Source organism: Vicia villosa, linkage group LG2 (genome assembly GCF_029867415.1).
Source record: "Vicia villosa cultivar HV-30 ecotype Madison, WI linkage group LG2, Vvil1.0, whole genome shotgun sequence".
NCBI lineage: Eukaryota > Viridiplantae > Streptophyta > Magnoliopsida > Fabales > Fabaceae > Vicia > Vicia villosa.
The window spans coordinates 127,229,593-127,250,467 of NC_081181.1; the positions used below are offsets into that span (position 1 = coordinate 127,229,593).

Consider the following 20,875-nt stretch of genomic DNA (forward strand, 5'->3'; position numbering starts at 1 on the left):
TTGCTTCTTTTTAGGATCTTCATTGATTTTTTATTTGCATGCAAAGAAACAACAAACTATTTTTCGTTCTTCTTCTGAAACTAAGTACATGACACTCCCATTGGCTACCTGAGAATTACTTTGGATGATGTTTCTAATAAAGGATCTTTATATCACTTGTTCCAAGATTTTTGTCATATATTATGACACCCTAAGTGTCATGCATATTGTTTCCTATCCAGTTTTTCTTGAGAGAACGAAACACCTAAAAATTGTTTGTCATCTGTGCGTGAAAAGGTTCAACGAGGCTTGTTGCACCTACTTCCAATCCCATCACAAGAGCATCTCGCAAATTTCTTAATAAAATATTTACCTACTCTTCAATTCAATAATTTTATTTTCAAATTTGGCATGATAAACATCTACCATACTTTGATTGAGAGAAATTGTTAAGATATAAAGCCTAGGGATAATTAATTCTTAATTAAATAAATTAGTAGCTATTTATAACTACTTTTCAGATATTGTATTTTCTTACCTTTATTCAGTTTAAAATCAATTGTATAAATAGAATTTTCCCCGTTAAATCATTCAACTTCGTGAAATAACATAAATTCTCTGCCAATGCTTCCATTTAAGAGTGGCAAAACGGGTCGTCCGCCCCGCGCTCGCCCCGCCTAATGCCCGCCAAAAAGCGAGCGGGGCAGGCAAGCTCGCAAAGTAAAATGGACATAAAAATCATGTATGCCCCGCTAAGGTGGCGGGTTGGCGGGTTGGCGGGCGGCGGGCTTGCCCGCCTATTTTTTAATTTATTTTTCTTTCATTTTTTTAATAGATTAATAGTCTTTTTTTTACCTTTCAATTAAATTTTCACTTATTTTTTATAACAATTTTTGTTAAAGCATCTTTAAATAAAATTTTCATAAAAAATATTGCATATATTTACAAATAAATGTATAAAATAAAAACATCAAAAATTTGAATTACTAGAATTAACTGAAAAATGACAGACTTAAGGCGAAACGAGCTTAATAAATAGGTGATGCGGGCTTTAGCGGGCGGCGGGTTTTAGTAGGGCGAGCTTACACGGGCGGCGGGTTTTGACGGGGTGAACTTTGGTGGGCGGCGGACCCAAAATCCTAACCCAACCCGCCATTTTTAGACGGGTGCGCGGGCCGGTCCGGCGGGCCACCGCCTTTTTTGCCACCCCTACTTCCATTAGCTACTCTAATTGCATTAGTTCAACAAGTACCAAAGAGGCCGATTACATCAACCTTTCATCTATAATACTAGTATTACAAAATAATCATTGTCTCGGCTGATTACATCAACCTTTCATCTATAATACTAGTATTACAAAACAATCATTGTCTCAGCAATTTAACAAGGAATCATTACTATGGGTGAGGTCACTAACAACTGATCCTAAATGATTTTGTAATTTAAATATACATCTATTTTCGAGAATACTTTCTGTTACCATTTACTCAATTTTTAATTAGATTTTATTTAATGTGAACTAGTAGTAATAATCAATAGAATGAATGGAAAAACAATCTTGTAATCTCATAAAAAAACAATCTTGTAAAAGTAGAGGTTGTCAAACATAGTAAGTAGCTTAGACTAAATAATACTGGTGGTGGATAGTACAGGAAAGAAATTAGGCAAGTGCGGCCATTACTCATCCTGTTAATCAAATAGAATTATAAAAATCTAAAAATTGAGTCCATGTTTAACCAATTCCTTTTCAATGATAGTGTTTAACTGCTCCACCATTTCAGTTGTAAGAAGATTTTTCCAATCTCCAATATGGCCGCGCCGAAAAAAATATTTGTTTTCAACACCTGTCGCCACTTTTCCAACCTTATTGACTTTCAATTCACTCAACTTTTCAAAACTACACAAATTTAATATATCATCAACCACACCTTTGGATTCTTCTTCTTTAGAAAATGGAGACTCCATAAACTCGGCAAGTTTTTTCAAATAAAAATTCGGCTTTATTTTCATTTCTTCAAATCTCAAAAACATAACCTTATTTGATCTTTCCATCAAACTTTCCTTCCAATATCCTAGTATATGCTCCCAAAACGGTCCAAAAGGACTCACTCCTCTACAAAAACTCTCAAACAACTCATCTAATGCAAGTTTTTCCATACTTTGTGGTCTTAGATTGTTTATGAAATGCCAAAATGAGACAAAGTTGTCTTTAGGATCTCTACAAAGATACACAATCTTACATCTTGACTCTTTCACAGATTTTGGCAACAGATCATAAGGAAGATGTGTACAAAAAAGTCTTGGATGAGATAATGAGTTGAGATTAGGAAGAATTTCTTTATTAATGTAAAGATCATGTTCAAAAAATGGAACAAGATCATGAGGGTTGGAACTAAGCAATGGATGGTTAAGATGAATATTTGGATATTTATTACGGTTTAGCAAAGCAAAAGTTAAGGCTTTAAGCCAAGTGGTACCTGATTTGGGAACGGTAACTAAGAGGATATCAGTGTCAAGTGCTTGAAAGTGTCGTTGACAAGATAAAACATTTTGGAGAGTTCTTGAGCCAATCCAGCATCCTTGATATTGACGAAAAGGGGTTTTAATCCACCCTTTTTCTAATGGTAAGGTGGATATCAATTCCTTGTATTCTCCAGTTAAGTCAACTTCTTGCAAGTATTTTGGCACTAGAGAGTTTTCATCACTTGATTTTTCCATATTGGGTATAGTAGTGTGGAAGTTTTAAAGCTCAATATAGAATGGTTTGGTATTAGATGGTTAAACTGCACATCCCGCATCGAGTTGATTCATATATAGAGAGTAATAACATAACACTACACCAATATAATAGTACAATATAAGAATACAAATCTGACTTTATTATTAAATCATTTTCACAACCTTTTTTTAAATCATATTATAATATGATTCTAACCCCAGCATCAGATCAACTTCCTCAATAATCACGTGCATGCATCTCATTCTCTCCAACTCAGACCACCTTCTGATTCTCCCTCTCCGTCAGACACGGATCCATGTAACTAACAAACTTAATGGACCATCTTAAGCTTTCATTTATGGTTGAACATGATATATTAAATTTAAATCCATGATTACATGTTTGAGGGAGACTTAGTTATATGACAAATTGACAACAATACACAACTCATGCATGAGGGAATCCAAATCCTCTTAAAAGTGACGCTAGAAATTTATCTTCCTTATATTCAGACAAGAAAGAAAAAGGTGAAATTGGGATGGGTTTACTCTTTAGGAAGACTGCTGTTATATACAGGATAATACGTTTCCAGTTCAAGTTCATCCAAGATATGCTGTGTAGCCCACAAATAAGACGAGTGACCTTCAATGTGATCGGTCACGTCAACCTGAAAATCCACCGAACCATTTTAGCAGAATGTCCAAATCTAATAAATTGTGAGCTCTAGAATATCCAAAAAAAAAAAGTAGTATTGTGTAGTGAAGAGGATGGAAAAACTTACATTTTGGATCCCAGGTATATCAATTGGCTGGATCCCAGCTAAACCTTGAGAAAGTAGGCTGCACAAAACTTTTAGATTAGTTTCTACTTTCTGTAAACTAAAAGTGTGCAAGTAGTCCAATTTTTTTTTGAAAAACATGTTAATAGAAAAATCTATTCAAATCACCTAAGCATGCACTTAATTAGTAAGAAATAATTGTGCCAACTGTCATGTGATGTGAGTTCAACCTTTCTCTGTGTTGATATTTGTAAATATAGTGTTAATAATATTTGTATATAGAATAGTCCCACATCGACTATATCATATAATTAGTTGTAATCTCTCTATATATAATAAAGTCTCCGTAGTGCTTTACAAAACACACGGTTTATTTAAATGTCTCTTAGTCTCTCGTATTTCAACATGGTATCTAGAGCCTATTGAGAGACAATCTTTACCGTGCTTTACCCGGTTGACCCACTGTCGTCCGGTGAGAAATTTTTTGGCAAACCGTGTCATAACTCCGGTTTGCCTTCCATACACTGCCGTGACTCATTTCGGCATCTGTTTTCAAATTTCTCCGGTCGCCGCCGCCATTCGTTGTTGCTGCTATTGTTTCCGGCAACCTTCCGGCTAACTAACCTTACCGGCAGAAACGTCTCCACCAATTCGGTCGATCCCGACGATTTTTCCATCGCCCCACTTGCCACCGTGCAACTGTTCCAGATCTGATACTCATGGCTACTCAGAACTTTACGCCAAACTACGATGATTTTCTCAAGTGGTATCAAAATTATCAGAACTCAGATTATACTACTTCGATTGCACACACTGGTAATTCATCTGCTTGCCTTTCTCAATCATCTTCTCTTGGATCCTGGGTCCTTGATTCTGGTGCGTCTGATCATGTTACTGGTAATAAAAATCTTTTCACTTCCCTCTCTACCTCGGGTTTCTTACCTACTATAACTTCTGCCAATGGTTCTCAAACCCGATCTGAAGGGATTGGTACTGTTCAAATTCTACCTTCTCTCTCTGTTACTTAGGTTCTTTATGTACCTAATTGTCCATTTAATTTACTTTCAGTCAGTCGTTTAACTCGGTCTCTTGATTGTATTGTCACTTTCACTAATAGTAATGTTACCCTGCAGGATCGGAATTCGGGACGGACGATTGGCGTCGGATGTGAGTCTCAAGGCCTTTATTACCTCTCAGTGTCATCTCAGGCATGCTCAGCCAAAGATTCCCCACTCACTATCCATGCTCAGTTAGGTCATCCTAGTCTTCCTAAACTACAGAAGTTGGTGCCAAGTTTATCGAAGGTGTCTAATTTACATTGTGAGTCGTGTCAGTTAGGGAAACACACTCGTAGTCAATTTCCAAATCGAGTCAATAAACGAGCTTCATCCCCTTTTGCTTTAGTTCACTCTGATGTTTGGGGTCCCTCGCGTACTGTCTCTACACTTGAGTCTAGGTATTTTGTCACCTTTATTGATGATTTTTCACGTTGCACGTGGTTATTTTTAATGAAAAATAGATCTGAATTATTCTCTATTTTTGAAAAATTTTATAAAGAAATAAAAACTCAGTTTGGTGTGTCTATTCGTACCTTAAGAAGTGATAATGCTCGTGAATACTTATCCCAACAATTTCAAACTTTTATGTCCGGCAATGGTATTCTCCACCAAACATCTTGTCCTCATACACCTCAACAAAACGGGGTAGCCGAACGCAAAAATCGGCATCTCGTAGAAACTACTCGGACCCTACTTCTCCATGGTAAAGTTCCACTTTGGTTTTGGGGGGATGCTGTGCTAACGGCATGTTACCTTACAAATCGCATGCCCTCATTAGTCCTTAACAATAGAATCCCCCATTCAATCCGTTTTCCCAATTCCCCACTTCACCCAATTCCTCCCCGAGTCTTCGGGTCCACATGTTTTGTACACAATCTCTCTCCTGGTCTTGATAAACTATCAGCTCGATCACTAAAGTGTGTCTTTCTTGGTTATCATCGATCCCAAAAAGGTTATCGTTGCTACTCACATACTCTACAACGATACCTCGTATCGGCCGATGTTACTTTCTTCGAGTCTGTTCCATATTTCGAGTCCAGCCAAGTAACTCCGGAACCCCTTCAGGATAGTACTCCCACACCTCTTCCGGATGTCCCATTTCCCATTATCCACCATCACTCTAGCCCTACGGTTGACCCCCCCACTTCTCGCCCACTTCAAACATATCAGCGTCGTCAACCCACGTCTGTCACACCTATCCCTGAGGTAGTACCTATCCCTGATACAGTATATGTCCCTGAGGTCATTGCAGACTCTCCTCTAACGCCTTCGCCATCATTGGATCCGATCCCGCAACCTGAGTCTGATCTTCCGATTGCCCTTCGAAAAGGTATACGTCAAACACGAAATCCTTCTCCACATTATATTGATTTATGTTATCATCGTCTTTCTCCTCTGCAGTATACTTGTTTGTCTTCTTTGTCTTCTGTTTCTATTCCTAACACTCCAGGTGAAGCATTATCTCAACCTGAGTGGAGGCAAGCAATGATTGACGAAATGTGTGCTCTTCAAAGCAGTGGTACTTGGGAACTGGTCCCTCTACCCCCTGGAAAATCTTTAGTAGGTTGTCGTTGGCTTTATACAGTGAAGGTTGGTCCAGATGGTAAGATTGATCGATTTAAGGCTCGCTTGGTAGCCAAAGGATACACTCAGATTTTTGGGTTGGATTATAGTGATACCTTCTCGCCTGTAGCCAAGATGGCATCTGTTAGACTTCTTCTAGCCATTGCAGCCATTCGACATTGGCCTCTTCATCAACTTGACATCAAAAATGCTTTTTTACATGGTGATCTTGAAGAGGAAGTATATATGGAGCAACCACCTGGATTTGTTGCTCAGGGGGAGTCCTCAGATATGGTTTGTAGGCTACACAGGTCGCTTTATGGTCTTAAGCAATCTCCGAGAGCTTGGTTTGGCAGATTCAGCACTGTCGTACAACAGTTTAGTATGGTCCGTAGTGAAGCTGATCATTCTGTGTTTTATCGTCACTCTACCCAAGGGTGTGTCTATCTTATTGTATATGTGGATGATATTGTCATAACTGGCAGTGATCAGCAGGGAATACTCCAGTTAAAACAACATCTCTCGAATCAATTTCATACAAAAGGTCTTGGTAAACTCCGCTATTTCTTGGGTATTGAGGTAGCCCAATCTAAAGATGGTTTGGTGATTTCTCAGCGGAAATATGCTATGGATATTTTGGAAGAAACAGGTTTGTTGAACGCTAAACCAGCTGATACTCCTATGGATCCAAGTGTCAAACTCCTACCCAATCAGGGGGAGCCCCTATCTGACTCGGGAAGGTATAGGAGATTGGTTGGAAAGTTGAATTATCTCACAGTCACTCGTCCGGACATTTCTTTTGCAGTTAGTGTGGTAAGCCAGTTCTTAAATTCTCCTTGCCAAGAACACATGGATGCTGTTGTCCGAATTCTGAGATACATCAAACGTGCTCCGGGAAAAGGCCTCGTGTATGAAGATAAAGGACATACTCAGATAGTTGGATACTCCGATGCTGATTGGGCAGGGTCACCCATTGATAGACGATCCACCTCTGGGTATTGTGTACTTGTTGGAGGAAACCTTATATCTTGGAAAAGTAAGAAACAAAATGTAGTTGCAAGATCAAGCGCCGAGGCAGAGTATAGGGCCATGGCAATGGCAACATGTGAACTCATTTGGTTAAAACAGTTGCTCAAAGAACTTCAAATTGAAGAAGCAAGACCAATGACACTTGTTTGTGATAATCAAGCTGCATTGCATATTGCTTCAAATTCAGTCTTCCATGAGAGGACCAAACATATTGAGATAGACTGTCACTTTGTCAGAGAGAAGATTGAATCAGGTGACATTGTCACAAGCTTTGTCAACTCCAATGATCAATTAGCAGATGTGTTTACAAAATCTTTACGAAGTCCCAGAACTAATTATATATGTGGCAAGCTTGGTGCATTCGACTTATATGCTCAAGCTTGAGGGGGAGTGTTGATATTTGTAAATATATAGTGTTAATAATATTTGTATATAGAATAGTCCCACATCGACTATATCATATAATTAGTTGTAATCTCTCTATATATAATAAAGTCTCCGTAGTGCTTTACAAAACACACGGTTTATTCAAATGTCTCTTAGTCTCTCGTATTTCAACACTCTGAATGGATTAGTTGAGAAGGTGCCTTGTGGTCATACGCAGAAGGTTTTGGGTAGATCAATAGATGGAAGTCATGAAACATTATCAATGAAAATATGAAATACTTTTTACTGTTGCAGCATCAGAGTGCCCCGTATTTTGCAACTTAATGCATATAATTGCATATACTGCTGGTCTATAAGATTTTGTAGAGAGATCTACAAATACAACTTCAAGCCATTCAAAAAAATTGAACTGAGTTCCTGCAAGAATTGTGCCTATGAACTGTGGACCAATTGGAAGATTTCATAGCGCAGTACAAACTCTATCACTACATTTTCACGTACCTGGCACGGAAAGCAACTCCAAGCATCCAATCAGTTGTTGAATAAGCATTTATAAATCTTCCTGCTACCATCTACAGAATACCAAAGTACCATTCAAACTAATAAAAAACTAAAGTTTTGTCATACATGTGAGACTGAGAATGCACTATCAAGAGAAAATTTGAATTCCTTTCTACCTTTCTAGCAGCTTCCCAATTCACGTCCTTTATTGCAATGGGCGCTCCAAGAAGGACAACTCTTTCCACAAGTTCAGCTGCAAATAAACAGAAGGAGCACCTTTTGAATCAATAACAAAGGTAAAACCGTATTTAACTGTTAATTTCAGCTGCCAATAAACAGAAGAAGTGCCTTCAAATCAATAACAAAGGTAACATCTTATTAAACCGATAAACACACAAAAGACCCGCATAAACATGAAACCCACATAGACATGAAGTTTCATGTAATGTACACATCACCAGAGTTGAAAAGCTTTAAAGGGGGGAAAGCTTGTCCATTGACCAGTAACTAATAAGATTAAAAATCCCCAAGCAAAGAAAGGAAAATAATCTATCATATTGAAGACAAAAATTTAAAAGAAACAAATTAGAAACACCTACCATGGTTTTCTGTTTCAGCCAAACACTCTAAACATTTGAAAATAACTCTTGCTCCAAGTGAGTAACCTATAAGTGTCACAGGCCTGAAACTCAGATTAAAAATATTGCATATTCCATTGTTTTATTGGAGCTGAATTTTTAAAGAAACTTCTAAACAAGATAATACCTATTTCCCTGCAATCCTCCTAATAATACTTCAGCAAGCAGCCTCCCTGCCTTGTCTGATCTGAAAAGTAAAATAACTTAGACAGGCAGAATAAATGATAAACTTTAAATGGAATTGAAACAGTGAAACATCCCTTTTTACTATGCCGTTTACCTAAAAAAATAGAAACATGCACATATATATCCTAGCAACCCCAAGCACATGGACTTTTCAGAATTCATATACTAAATGGTTTTGGCTAGATATTTTTGCAATTAGACAAACAAAAAATAATTAAAATGCAATATTTCATGGATATGATGAAGCCTTAGAGCTAGGAATTGCACATATGACAACATGCAGTTGTCAACTTCCATGACAGTTTTTAAAGCATATTCTATCATAATCCAGCGACGATCAATTATGTCACAGTATATTGTCCAGCAAAAAACAATAGAAACTCCATGAATTGCCTATATCCTGTTAAGTAACAAAAGACAAGTAGATGATTTTCCTTGACTTTGCAAAAGTTCTATTCCCCTTAGAACGAAGAGATAAAATGTAACCTGTCAATAGCAATCGACCACGTGCTATCTATGAAATCAGTCGCTGAAAGCAATGCAGCTGGCCAAGCCAATGCAGTTAAAAGTGCACTCAAGACAGTCAGCATTGCCCCTTGCTTCATCAACTCCATCGCAAGTCCTAACGCATTACAAAAATACTGATATCATACAAACTTCTACTTTATAATATTAAAAAACATTAGTAGCCTCAAACCCAAATCAATTACTTGAAGTTAGCCAATCCTGGATTGCAGTGCTCACGGCAATTAGATGCTTGGATTCCCACTGCAGTGCATACCTAACTTTTGGCAAGGATCATAAGTCTTTAGGGTATTAACTTGCATTTTTCCAAATGTAACGGAATCAGCAGGAAAATATGAGATTACACTTCCATAAGATAATATCTAATTAGCATGTTGTATTGACATGTACTTGGCTAATAAAAACTATATTAAGCAATAATATTCACAAGTAAACTCGTTATAATTGTTATCAATAACAGATTGCAGAAAATGACGGAAAGCTAAAAATCTGCTATATAAAATGGTTGATAGAATTGTAGTCAAATAGTATAAGCTGCATAGCAGTTGAAATAAATCAGCTATATGTATTAAAAAAAGCTATGCAATAATTTACAAGAATTGTTCAAAACCTGCATAAGAAAGCTTTAAAAAAAGGTTACATATATTGGTTAAAGTTTAACTTGAATCATTCAAAATAAAATACTGAAAACATTAAAAAAGTTTAAATAAGAGATAAATTACATTCATTGTGCATCCTTTGAAATATTTCACAGACCAGACCAAATGGTGAAAAAATACTAGCCCAAAAGTTGAAATGTTCAAAACAAAGTGATAAACATTACAAGAGTCAAAATAAAATTATAAAAGACAAGAAAGAAATCTATTTACAGTGCATCCTTTTAAATATTTCCAAGACCAGACCAAACCAAATGAACTGTTAAAAAAACAACTGAAAACTCTAAAAAAACTCGAAATAAAAGACAAAAAAAGCATTAACTCATGGTGCATTACTCTTTAACTTAATACATAAAGAAATATTCACATGAAATATCTGTGACTATTCCACAGTAGGCAAGAATCAAGAAATCAGCCATACTAGCTAAAGAGGGAAGGATTATCAAAGTCAACAGAAGGATTATTTTTGCATTATACCAAGCTGATGTGGTATCTTAACAATATCAATTACTTTTACCTAAATAAAGATTATAGAAAGAGCATGTTTAGGAAATTGAAAATGAAAAAATTTCTACCTCTCCAAATTGTCATTCTGCCCTTCCCATGGCCTTACAAAATCATCTTCCTCAAAGACAAATCCGGAGACCAATATCTCAACCCCCAGAATCTGCAAGCATTAGTCGAACAAAAATCTGATATGGAACAATGAACTAAGTGCAAAAGTATTGTCATATAATACAAGAAAGGTTAGAAAAGGTCCATGCATACATGTCCTTGCATGCACATAGATCATAACTCAATCAAGCAAAAAATATCACCAAAAAGTAAGAATATGAAATCAATAAATGCTTACGCCTTGGTTATGATTGTCTCCTATAGCTCTGAATTCAAATTCGTCAACACTCCCAACTCTCCTAGCCATTTTGGTTCCAGTAAGCCCTGCTCCAGCAGCTGGTAGAACAAAGAGATACATAAATATTTTTGTTATCTAGAAAAGGAACATCATTAACAGGAACATCATTTCAAGGTAAAAGAAAATTGTTTTCGGTCATAAATATGTTCTAAAACAAATAAAAATAATATGTAGTAGTGCTACAAAAAAATATTGTACATTGAATGTTAAAGAGCTGTAAAACAGAACAACAACCAAGCTATTTCCTACTATGTGGGGTCGGCTACAGGGATTAAACTACAGCATAATGTTTTATCAAAAACCATGTTTCTATCCAACTTATTTATCCCAAAATCGTTCTTAATAGTTTCTCTTATAGGCTTTCTAAACTTTCCTCTACCTCTAGCAGTTTGACTACCCTTCATCTGGTCTACTCCCCTAACTAAAGAATCCATAGGTCTTCTCTCTACATGCCCAAACCATCTAAATCTAATTTCCACCATCTTTTCTACTATAGGTGCTACCCCCAACACTCTCTCTAATAATGCCATTTTTAATCCCATATAATCTTTATAACTCGTCTTCTGAAAAGGAAATTTAAACATTTCCCTTTACAGTTTGTGTGGTTGATAAAAAACTTATTCATTCAATAAATTACTGCAAACAAGTTATCAACAAATTGCAGCAACAAAATGTATAAATTGATCAGTAATGCAGCACAAAAACAACCACGTCAGGGATCATTCCGAAACTCCAAATTGAAAAAGATGCCAGTCTAAATCTATAAGACACACAAGCATATGAATAATGACTTGGTAGTGCTGATAGTATCATTAAACAACACAGAAATCACAGAGACCTACTTAGCATGAGAAGATTCTAAAAATCCAATCACACATAGGCATACATAAATATATATACACAAACACACGCGCATACCTCCAAATGAGGCGGCAACAGCAACAGAACCAACAACAGTTCCTGCAGCACTAGCAGCTGCTGCAAATCCACCTGCTCCGATCACAGGGATCAAAGTACCTAAAGTTGGAGCCAAAGCACCAAGTCCTGCGGCAATTGCCGGGGCAGCTAATCCTGTTTTATGCTTAAAAGTGAAAACAGTCAAATCCACAAGAAAAGTTATTCAATTCAAATCAAAACACAGAAAATATGTTATGGAGGAATTCATTTATACCACCAGTAATAGCCATCAAAGTTCCCCCCGTTAATGCTGCAGCGCCAATAATGCCACCCCGCTTCCATTTAGCCCAACTGCTTTCATTTGATTGGGTTTCTTTATTTGATATTTGCTCTTTAAGGATAGCCATTGCAGAACTAGAAACTATCATCTCAATTGCCTCCTGCAAAGTGAAATTTCACTATCATTATTAGAAGTAGAAGATATGGAGCTATGGGGTCAGTTAATGTGAGATTTAAAAAAAGGATAATTTATAAGATATAGTAATAAGGTAGAATCAGGCTCAACATGTATCTTTAAAATTAAGATGAATTTATTGGCAGTATTCACCAGTGTGAGAATTGATACTCTGTATGCTTTTTAATAGATTATAAACTGTAAAAACAACTCTTATTGTCATATATCTTGATCACTTCAACTTAAAAAAATTGGTTTACAATCACATAAAGTTACTAATCAAAAGATTTATTTGAACAAACCAATTTTGTCCACTTGATATCGAGCCAAGTTGCAAGCAACCGTAAAGCCACGCGATGTCGAGCATCGTACCCCTTTCTTCTACGAGTATATTTTGTGTTTTTTTCACCTATATCTGACAAACAAGCAGCAAGAAGTTGATGGAGAACTGTCATTTTCCTCTGATAGCTGAGCATCATTACCTCTTCAACCGGACCTCCATCAGTATTACTATTAGAAGACCCCTGTGGATCTTCACATTCAAAGAAAAGAGTATCTTCCTCTTGCTGAGTTTCCAAATGCGTGTCTACCTTCTCAGAGCTAGGTTGAACATCAGCAGTTGAAAACTTCTCACGACATTGATGCTCGTATTCACGCAAATTCTCTCTTTTTGACCTAGAAGACTCTGAATTTTTTTCCAAGCTAAGAACTAATGCATCAACTGCTTCTGATAAAGCAAGTTCTTGATCTAACCTTTGAGAATCATCATTATCAAATTCTTCTGACAATAATCTCAAGAACTGCAACATTCACATGCTTTATTTTTAAGTGACTTATTTAGTAAAAAGAAAATCAACAAAAAAATATATGAACACAATAAACAAAAAGTTATGTCACATAGCACCAAACTCTATAAACAAAATACACTGACTCCAATGAAATAGTAGGTAAAGAAGAAGACGACAAAAAAAAAAAACAACAGTGGAAGTGTGGAACAGGTAACATGAGTAATTAATAATATTAACAATAAACATAGCTTGGTGGTTTTTTGGTCAAACATTTTGTGTTGTTAAGCTCTTCTTGAACAAAATGGAAACTTATATATTAAGTATCTTTTGGAAATTCTTTCTATCGACAGCAGTGTTTAAAAATACAATCCAAATATTCATGAGATATCATTTTCAACCACGATCTTGCTCGTTGTAAGAGTCCAATTCCTAATAAGAGCTAAGAGGCAAACCAATTACACGTGTATAAATAGGAAGACAAGGAACAAACAAGTGCAATATCATAAACCCCTACCCAAATGAACAAAAACAAGAAAGAAACATACCTAAAGCATCAAAGCATAAGAAGGCATAACAGAACAAAACATTTAATTCATATACATCATTGGTATAGATCTTTTACATTATCTATCAATCATCACCGTCTCATCAGATCATTGAAATACTTTATAATACAAAAAAACTATGTGATTTGCTGACAATATGATAAAATTTACACTAGCAATGTATCAAAATTAAACTCTAACTCTAAAATATTAGTACATAATTAATCTATGAGGATGTATACATCACGATATTAAGGGAAAGTGAGGAAATAGTAGAATTACATACTGGTCCGACATGACGACTAGCCAAAGAAGATCCAGAAGTTTCCTCAAGTCCAGACCATGCTCCAGAATCAATATCTAGATATCTGTTCAGAGAAAACAGGACCAAACTTAGCACAATAATAATGTGATTAATTAACTTCAAAACATTGATTAGGAAAAACCAAATAAAACAAGAATGAAATTAACTTAAGCTAGTTTCTTACCATTATTATTAGAATATTAAACTAAATATAGTTTCTAATTAGATTTAGTCTAATATTACTAACATGTACAAGTGGCAGCTTATGATAGATTAGCATGCTTTCATTCTATTGGCTCGTGTAAGATTTCCCTCCTTTGGGAATCATTCAAAATGTATAAAAGCTTATCCCCTGCAATAGTGATAAGCAGTGAAGCATAATGAAATTTTCTCTTCTCTTCTTCAATCTTTCTCTTCAATTTTCTCTGTAATATGCTTCATCTCAATATTCACAATATGGTATCATTCGCCATTTCGATCCTATTTCCGCTGCTCCACCATTGTTGATCACTCTTTTCTTCCATGGCTCCTCCTCGGAATCCTCCTACCGACCCTGCCATGGATCCCACTTCTCCGTATTTCGTTCATCCCAGCGATGGTCCTGGTTCTGTTACAGTCCTTCCCAAATTAACCGGTTCGAATTATCATTCTTGGGCTCGATCCATGAAGCGTGCTCTTGGTGGCAAAATGAAGATCGATTTCATCGATGGATCGCTCCCGGTGCCTGAAGATCCCTTCGATCCCTCCGTGCGGGCGTGGAATCGATGCAACATGCTTGTTCATTCTTGGATCATGAACTCAGTTTCAGATTCGATTGCTCAATCAATCGTGTTCATGGAGAATGCCTTGGATGTTTGGAATGACCTGAAAGAAAGATTCTCCCAAGGTGATCTCATCAGAATTTCCGAGCTACAACAAGAAATCTACAATCTCAAGCAAGAATCAAAATCGGTAACCGAATTCTTTTCTGATCTTAAAATTTTGTGGGAAGAACTGGATCTTTACTTGCCTTTACCTATGTGCACATGTCGTATCAAATGCACTTGCGCTGCAATGTGCAGTGCAAGATCTAATCATCAAATCTTACAGATCATTCGTTTTCTCACTGGATTAAGTGATCAATTTGCTGTTGTTAAGTCACAAATCTTGCTAATGGATCCCCTGCCACCGATGAACAAGATTTTCTCTATGGTTATTCAACACGAACGCCAAGTTCATATTCCCATAGCTGCAGATGAATCCCAAACCTTGATCAATGCTGTTGATTCCAAGAAATTTGGGGGGAAACAAGTCAATTTCAAGCATGGTAGCAATCGTGTATGTACATTCTGTGGGAAAACCAATCACACAGTAGAAAATTGTTTCAAGAAGCATGGAGTTCCACCTCATATGCAGAATCGCTTCCAATCCACAGCCAACAATACTACTTCAGATGCCAATGATGATGGGTCTGGAACCAATAATACTGACACACGAGATGACAATGCTCCTATGACTCAAGGTCAATTCAATGTCCTAATGGAGATACTTCAGAAATCAAGCCTTGCACAAGGGTCAGGACATGCTTCTTCCAATCAAGTGACTGTTGGTCATTCATCAGCAGGTAGCACATCTCATGCATTGCATCAATCTCACATTAGTTCTTGGATAATCGATTCAGGAGCTACTGACCACATATGTAGCTCCACTCATTGGTTCCATTCATATAGGAAAATTACTCCTATTAGTGTAAAATTGCCAAATGGAAATTGCATACTTGCTAAGTATTCTGGTACAGTTCATTTCTCTTCTACCCTCATTGCATATAATGTTTTGTTAATACCTGAATTCTGTCTAAATCTTATTTCTGCATCAAAATTATGTATGTCATCTAATTGCATTGTGACCTTTTTTGATTCCAAATGCACTATACAGGACAAACCAACCATGAGGATGATTGGTTCTGCTGAGCAAAAGAATGGACTGTATTACTTGACACTAAGGGATAGTGAGGCACACACCAAAACATCACTTCCACACACACAAAATTATCCTGCCTCTGCTCATAGTTTAGCTACAAATTTTTCTTTACCTGATAAAGCCCTATGGCATTTTAGATTGGGACACTTATCCCAAAATCGTTTGATGTACTTACAATCTCAATTCCCTTTCATTACTATCAATAATAAAGATGTGTGTGATGTTTGTTGTTATGCTAAACATAGAAAACTGTCCTATATTGCTAGTAAAAGTAGAGCTGCTCACCCTTATGAGTTAATTCATTTAGATATATGGGGTCCTCTTGCTGTCAAGTCCATACATGGCCATGCATATTTTCTAACAGCTGTGGATGATTGTAGTAGGTTTACATGGATAACACTCATGAAATCCAAAGCTGAAACTAGACAGCATGTTATAAATTTTGTTAAACTCATAGAAAATCAAAAGGGCACTACTGTTAAGACTATTAGATCTGACAATGGTCTTGAGTTTAGCATGCCTGAATTTTATGCTTCAAAAGGCATCATACATCAAACAAGCTGTGTTGAGTCTCCACAACAAAATGGTAGAGTGGAGAGGAAACATCAACACTTGTTAAATGTAGGAAGAGCCCTTCTCTTTCAATCCAAACTTCCAAAGAAGTTTTGGTCATATGCTATCTTACATGCTACTTTCATCATCAATAAACTCCCTACACAAGTCTTAAATAATTTGTCTCCTCATCACATACTTTTTAATGAATCTCCTGACATGCATAGCCTTAAGGTTTTTGGCTCATTAGTATATGCATCCACTCTTCACATGCATAGAACTAAGCTTGAGCCAAGAGGCAGAAAATGTGTTTTTTCTAGGTTATAAAATGGGCATGAAGGGTGTGGTCTTATATGACATTAACAATCATGAAATTTTTGTCTCTAGGAATGTCATTCATCATGAGCATATTTTTCCATATTCCAGTGATAATTCTGCCACATGGGAATATCATTCCTATAATGATCCAAAAACCATAATTCCTCCAAAGTTATCAAATTCTCCTACTAACTGTGAACAAGTACCTAATTCTCTTGAACCAGAAAATTATCCTAGTTATTCCCCTGAGCATGAACAATTCCTTCATCCTCCACAAGGCACCACAAATAATACCTTAGATCAACACAACCACAACTCTGTACAGCCTGATGTGACTCATGAAGACAATTCCAATCCTCATGAATCACCCATACAAACTGAAACTAATACTGACCCTGTTCCTCAACAAAATAGACCTACCAGAACTAAAACCACCCCTCACTATCTCTCAGATTATGTGTGCAGTGCCTCTGATGCTTCAGCAGACAAGAAATCTTCAGGTAATACTAAAGTCCTCTATCCTATTTCACATTATGATTCATTAACTCCCTTGTCTGCATCTCATCGTGTCTTCACTTCTAATATCACCCTCATTCATGAGCCAAGAACCTACAAAGAAGCATGTTTATCTGATCATTGGGTTAAGGCTATGGATTCTGAGCTAGAAGCATTGGACAAGAATGGAACTTGGACCATAGTAGACTTGCCATCCAATGTTAAGCCTATTGGTAACAAGTGGGTGTTCAAAGTTAAACATCGAGCTGATGGCACCATAGAGAGATATAAAGCAAGGTTGGTTGCTAAGGGATACAACCAAATTGAAGGGCTGGACTTCTTTGACACTTTCTCCCCAGTGGCAAAACTCACTACAGTCCGGACTCTGCTTGCTACTGCTGCCATCAACAACTGGTTTTTGCATCAGCTGGATGTGAATAACGCATTCCTTCATGGAGAGCTACAAGAAGATGTGTATATGATTATACCTGAAGGAGTTAAGCATTGTCAACCTAATCAAGTATGTAAGCTGCAGAAAAGCCTCTATGGTTTGAAGCAAGCTAGTCGAAAATGGTATGAGAAGTTAACTTCGTTACTTTTACAACAAGGCTACACTCAATCCACTTCTGATTACTCCTTATTCACCTTGACAACTGACAATGATTTTACGGCTCTCCTCGTTTATGTGGATGACATAATCCTAGCTGGCACCTCCATGTGCGAATTCTCTCGAATCAAACAGTCATTAGACAAGAACTTTAGCATCAAAGATCTTGGTATGCTGAAATATTTTCTTGGGTTGGAAGTTGCTCATTCCAAGGAAGGAATCTCGCTATCACAACGCAAGTATTGTCTCGACTTGTTACAAGAATCTGGTCTCCTTGGATCAAAACCGGCTCCCACTCCTCTTGATCCTTCAGTCAAGCTCCATGCTGACAATGGAAAGCCATTTGAAGACATTGGAGCTTATAGAAGACTCATAGGTCGTTTACTCTATTTGAACACCACACGGCCAGACATCACTTATGCTACCCAGCAGCTGAGTCAATTCATACACAGCCCTACTATGGCTCATTATCATGCCGCCTGCAGAGTAATCAGGTACTTAAAAAGCAGTCCTGGGAGAGGTTTATTGTTTCGTAGAAGTTCTGAGCTTCAACTTTCTGGCTTTTCTGATGCTGATTGGGCAGGGTGTATTGACTCTAGAAGATCTATATCGGGTTACTGTTTTTTTATTGGATCTTCCCTCATTTCCTGGCGTGCAAAGAAGCAACAAACGATATCTCGATCTTCCTCGGAGGCTGAATATCGTGCACTGTCATTTGCTACATGTGAGCTCCTTTGGTTGATTGCTTTGATGAAGGAACTACATATTACATGTTCAAAAACCCCTGTTCTTTATTGTGATAGCCAGAGTGCGATGCACATTGCCTCTAATCTGGTATTCCACGAACGGACTAAACACTTGGACATTGATTGTCACTTGGTTCGAGAGAAGCTTCAAAAAGGATTACTGCGTCTTTTACCTATATCTACTCAAGAACAGCTTGCTGATTTCCTCACTAAGGCTCTTCCTACTTCAACATTCAACAAGTTTGTCTCCAAGCTTGGCATGATCAATATCCATCATGCTTAGCTTGAGAGGGGCTATTAGAATATTAAACTAAATATAGTTTCTAATTAGATTTAGTCTAATATTACTAACATGTACAAGTGGCAGCTTATGATAGATTAGCATGCTTTCATTCTATTGGCTCGTGTAAGATTTCCCTCCTTCGGGAATCATTCAAAATGTATAAAAGCTTATCCCCTGCAATAGTGATAAGCAGTGAAGCATAATGAAATTTTCTCTTCTCTTCTTCAATCTTTCTCTTCAATTTTCTCTGTAATATGCTTCATCTCAATATTCACAATAATTATACATCAATAAAATCATCATTTCCAAAACAAAATTGCAATGAATTAAAAAAAATGCAATTGAGGTATCGTGTAACGGAAAATGCGAACATGAAAAAGATGAAAGAGACGCACATGAAAATAGGGCGAAGCAAACCGGAGGTGTGGTGAACCCAAAGGTCGGGATCTTCGAAAACCGCACGGGTGGTGGAACTACTCGAAGAAGGAAATTCGTCGGTTGATAGACCTAACGGATGAGTCTGGTGAAGTTGGGCTTGGTGTAGAGCCAGGCTGAATAAGGCTCCGGCTGCGTACCTCTGCGTCGGCGTAAGATACGACGACGGCGTTGGCGATACCATCGCGTTCGTGCGGTGTGATCGTGGTTTTGGTGGTGATCGGAGTTGAATTCTGATTCTGATCTTGCAGTTGCAACTTTCTAACGCGGTGGGTTTCGGAATTCAACTTACTAGTAGCTTTTTGTTTTTTTCTCTTAACTGATTTCTGTATATTTTTGTATTTGGTTTTTCTGTACTTTCTATTTTTATGGGTATTTGTTTTCTTTTAAAACAATAAAAAAGTTTTATTTCTTTGAGAATCACAAATAGTGTGAATTTAGCTTCTTTTTTTTTAGATAGATGCATAATTCTCTCCAGCAAGAATTATAATCTTCATTTCTTTTATTTATTGAAACACTCCAATATTTTATTTATTTCTCCTTCTTCTTAATGCATTATCTATCATGTTGGTGTAATGCCTTAATTTCTCTAAGCATATCATTATTCATTAGATGGTCTTTTAGTAATCCAAATGAATGAAGAATGTCTAAAATATGAGGTAGAATTGGTGTGTAACCGGTTACGTGTTTTGTTAACCGATTATGCTCCTTGAAATCTCCATAAAATGAATTTTGTAATTCTGATTGAGATGTGGTTGAATGTGTTGGAAAGCTAGTTCAATGCTCTATCTTATGGTGGATTAAAAATAATGCTTGTATGTTGTAATCTTGTTAAAGAATTTGAATTTTCATGTAATGCTTCTAGTGTAAGTATTAACACTTATTGAATGATGAATCTTGTGACTATGTGACACTTAATTACAGTCAATCCTAGGAGCCCTAACGGATACGTTTGTTGTGACTTCTTCAACCACAATGCATGCTTTGCTTAATTGTTGATTTCATGCTTGATGCTGCTTGATTGCTATGAGAATGTTAGGAAACTTGATGCATGCCTTGATACGCATGTTTATTATCCTTCTAAAGGTGTTAAGTTCCTAAAAAAATCGATACTATAAGGTCAACGTGTTTAGTTCCTAGGAAAATTGGAACTAAGTGTATAATCGTTGTGTCTTGTTCATAGGAAAACTTGAACTATAATAGTATGTCAATGCGTACAATATGTGTATTACTTGTATTCTTGATGTGTAAGAGTGTAGAGTAAGAAAAGAGACGGAAACCACTCAGAAATTTACCGATTTTAAGTATCTACAGGAAATCCTATTTGGTAAGTTAGCGATGCCTCTTGATATGCTTATAAGTGATCAGAGTGAGGTTAAATGAACTTGTAAGATATTGAGAGATATTGAGACCAACTGTGTCGCAATAGCACTATAGAGATTGTATATATATATATATATATATATATATATATATATATATATATATATATATATATATATATATATATATATATATATATAGAGAGAGAGAGAGAGAGAGATTTACAGTTCATTACAT

General features: G+C 36.7%; 2 protein-coding genes across 5 annotated transcripts; both read right to left on the reverse strand.

Moving 5' to 3' along the window:
- Positions 1-1,229: 1,229 nt before the first annotated feature.
- LOC131652036 (cytosolic sulfotransferase 5-like) lies at positions 1,230-2,712 on the reverse strand. The gene has a single exon (XM_058921803.1). The coding sequence runs from the start codon at positions 2,695-2,697 to the stop codon at positions 1,693-1,695; it is 1,005 nt and encodes a 334-aa protein (XP_058777786.1). The 5' UTR covers positions 2,698-2,712; the 3' UTR covers positions 1,230-1,692.
- A 192-nt stretch (positions 2,713-2,904) lies between these two features.
- On the reverse strand, positions 2,905-19,700 carry LOC131652035 (uncharacterized). 4 transcript variants are annotated; one of them, XM_058921802.1, is made up of 15 exons: positions 19,276-19,700; positions 13,903-13,984; positions 12,586-13,083; positions 12,104-12,269; positions 11,851-12,003; positions 10,873-10,970; positions 10,595-10,686; positions 9,549-9,619; positions 9,325-9,460; positions 8,780-8,839; positions 8,614-8,696; positions 8,191-8,267; positions 8,015-8,085; positions 3,480-3,537; positions 2,905-3,365 (listed from the first exon to the last, which is right to left on the reverse strand). In XM_058921802.1, the coding sequence occupies exons 1-15, from the start codon at positions 19,497-19,499 to the stop codon at positions 3,243-3,245; spliced, it is 1,992 nt and encodes a 663-aa protein (XP_058777785.1). In that variant the 5' UTR covers positions 19,500-19,700; the 3' UTR covers positions 2,905-3,242. The 4 variants fall into 4 exon arrangements, 1 of the variants encoding a protein (XP_058777785.1); XR_009298560.1 differs by lacking the exons at positions 2,905-3,365; positions 3,480-3,537 and having other exon boundaries at positions 8,024-8,085; positions 8,614-8,679; XR_009298562.1 differs by lacking the exons at positions 2,905-3,365; positions 3,480-3,537; positions 8,015-8,085 and having other exon boundaries at positions 8,197-8,267; positions 8,614-8,679; positions 8,780-8,834.
- Positions 19,701-20,875: the final 1,175 nt, after the last annotated feature.

Excerpts from the sequence above, each read along its gene's own strand:
- LOC131652036 (XM_058921803.1), bottom strand. The coding sequence starts at position 2,697 with ATGGAAAAATCAAGTGATGAAAACTCTCTAGTGCCAAAATACTTGCAA.
- LOC131652035 (XM_058921802.1), bottom strand. The coding sequence starts at position 19,499 with ATGGTATCGCCAACGCCGTCGTCGTATCTTACGCCGACGCAGAGGTAC. Across the intron at positions 13,084-13,902 it reads CTAGTCGTCATGTCGGACCA|TTCTTGAGATTATTGTCAGA; the intron begins GTATGTAATTCT and ends TGAATGTTGCAG. Across the intron at positions 3,538-8,014 it reads GGAGTTGCTTTCCGTGCCAG|CCTACTTTCTCAAGGTTTAG; the intron begins GTACGTGAAAAT and ends AGTTTTGTGCAG.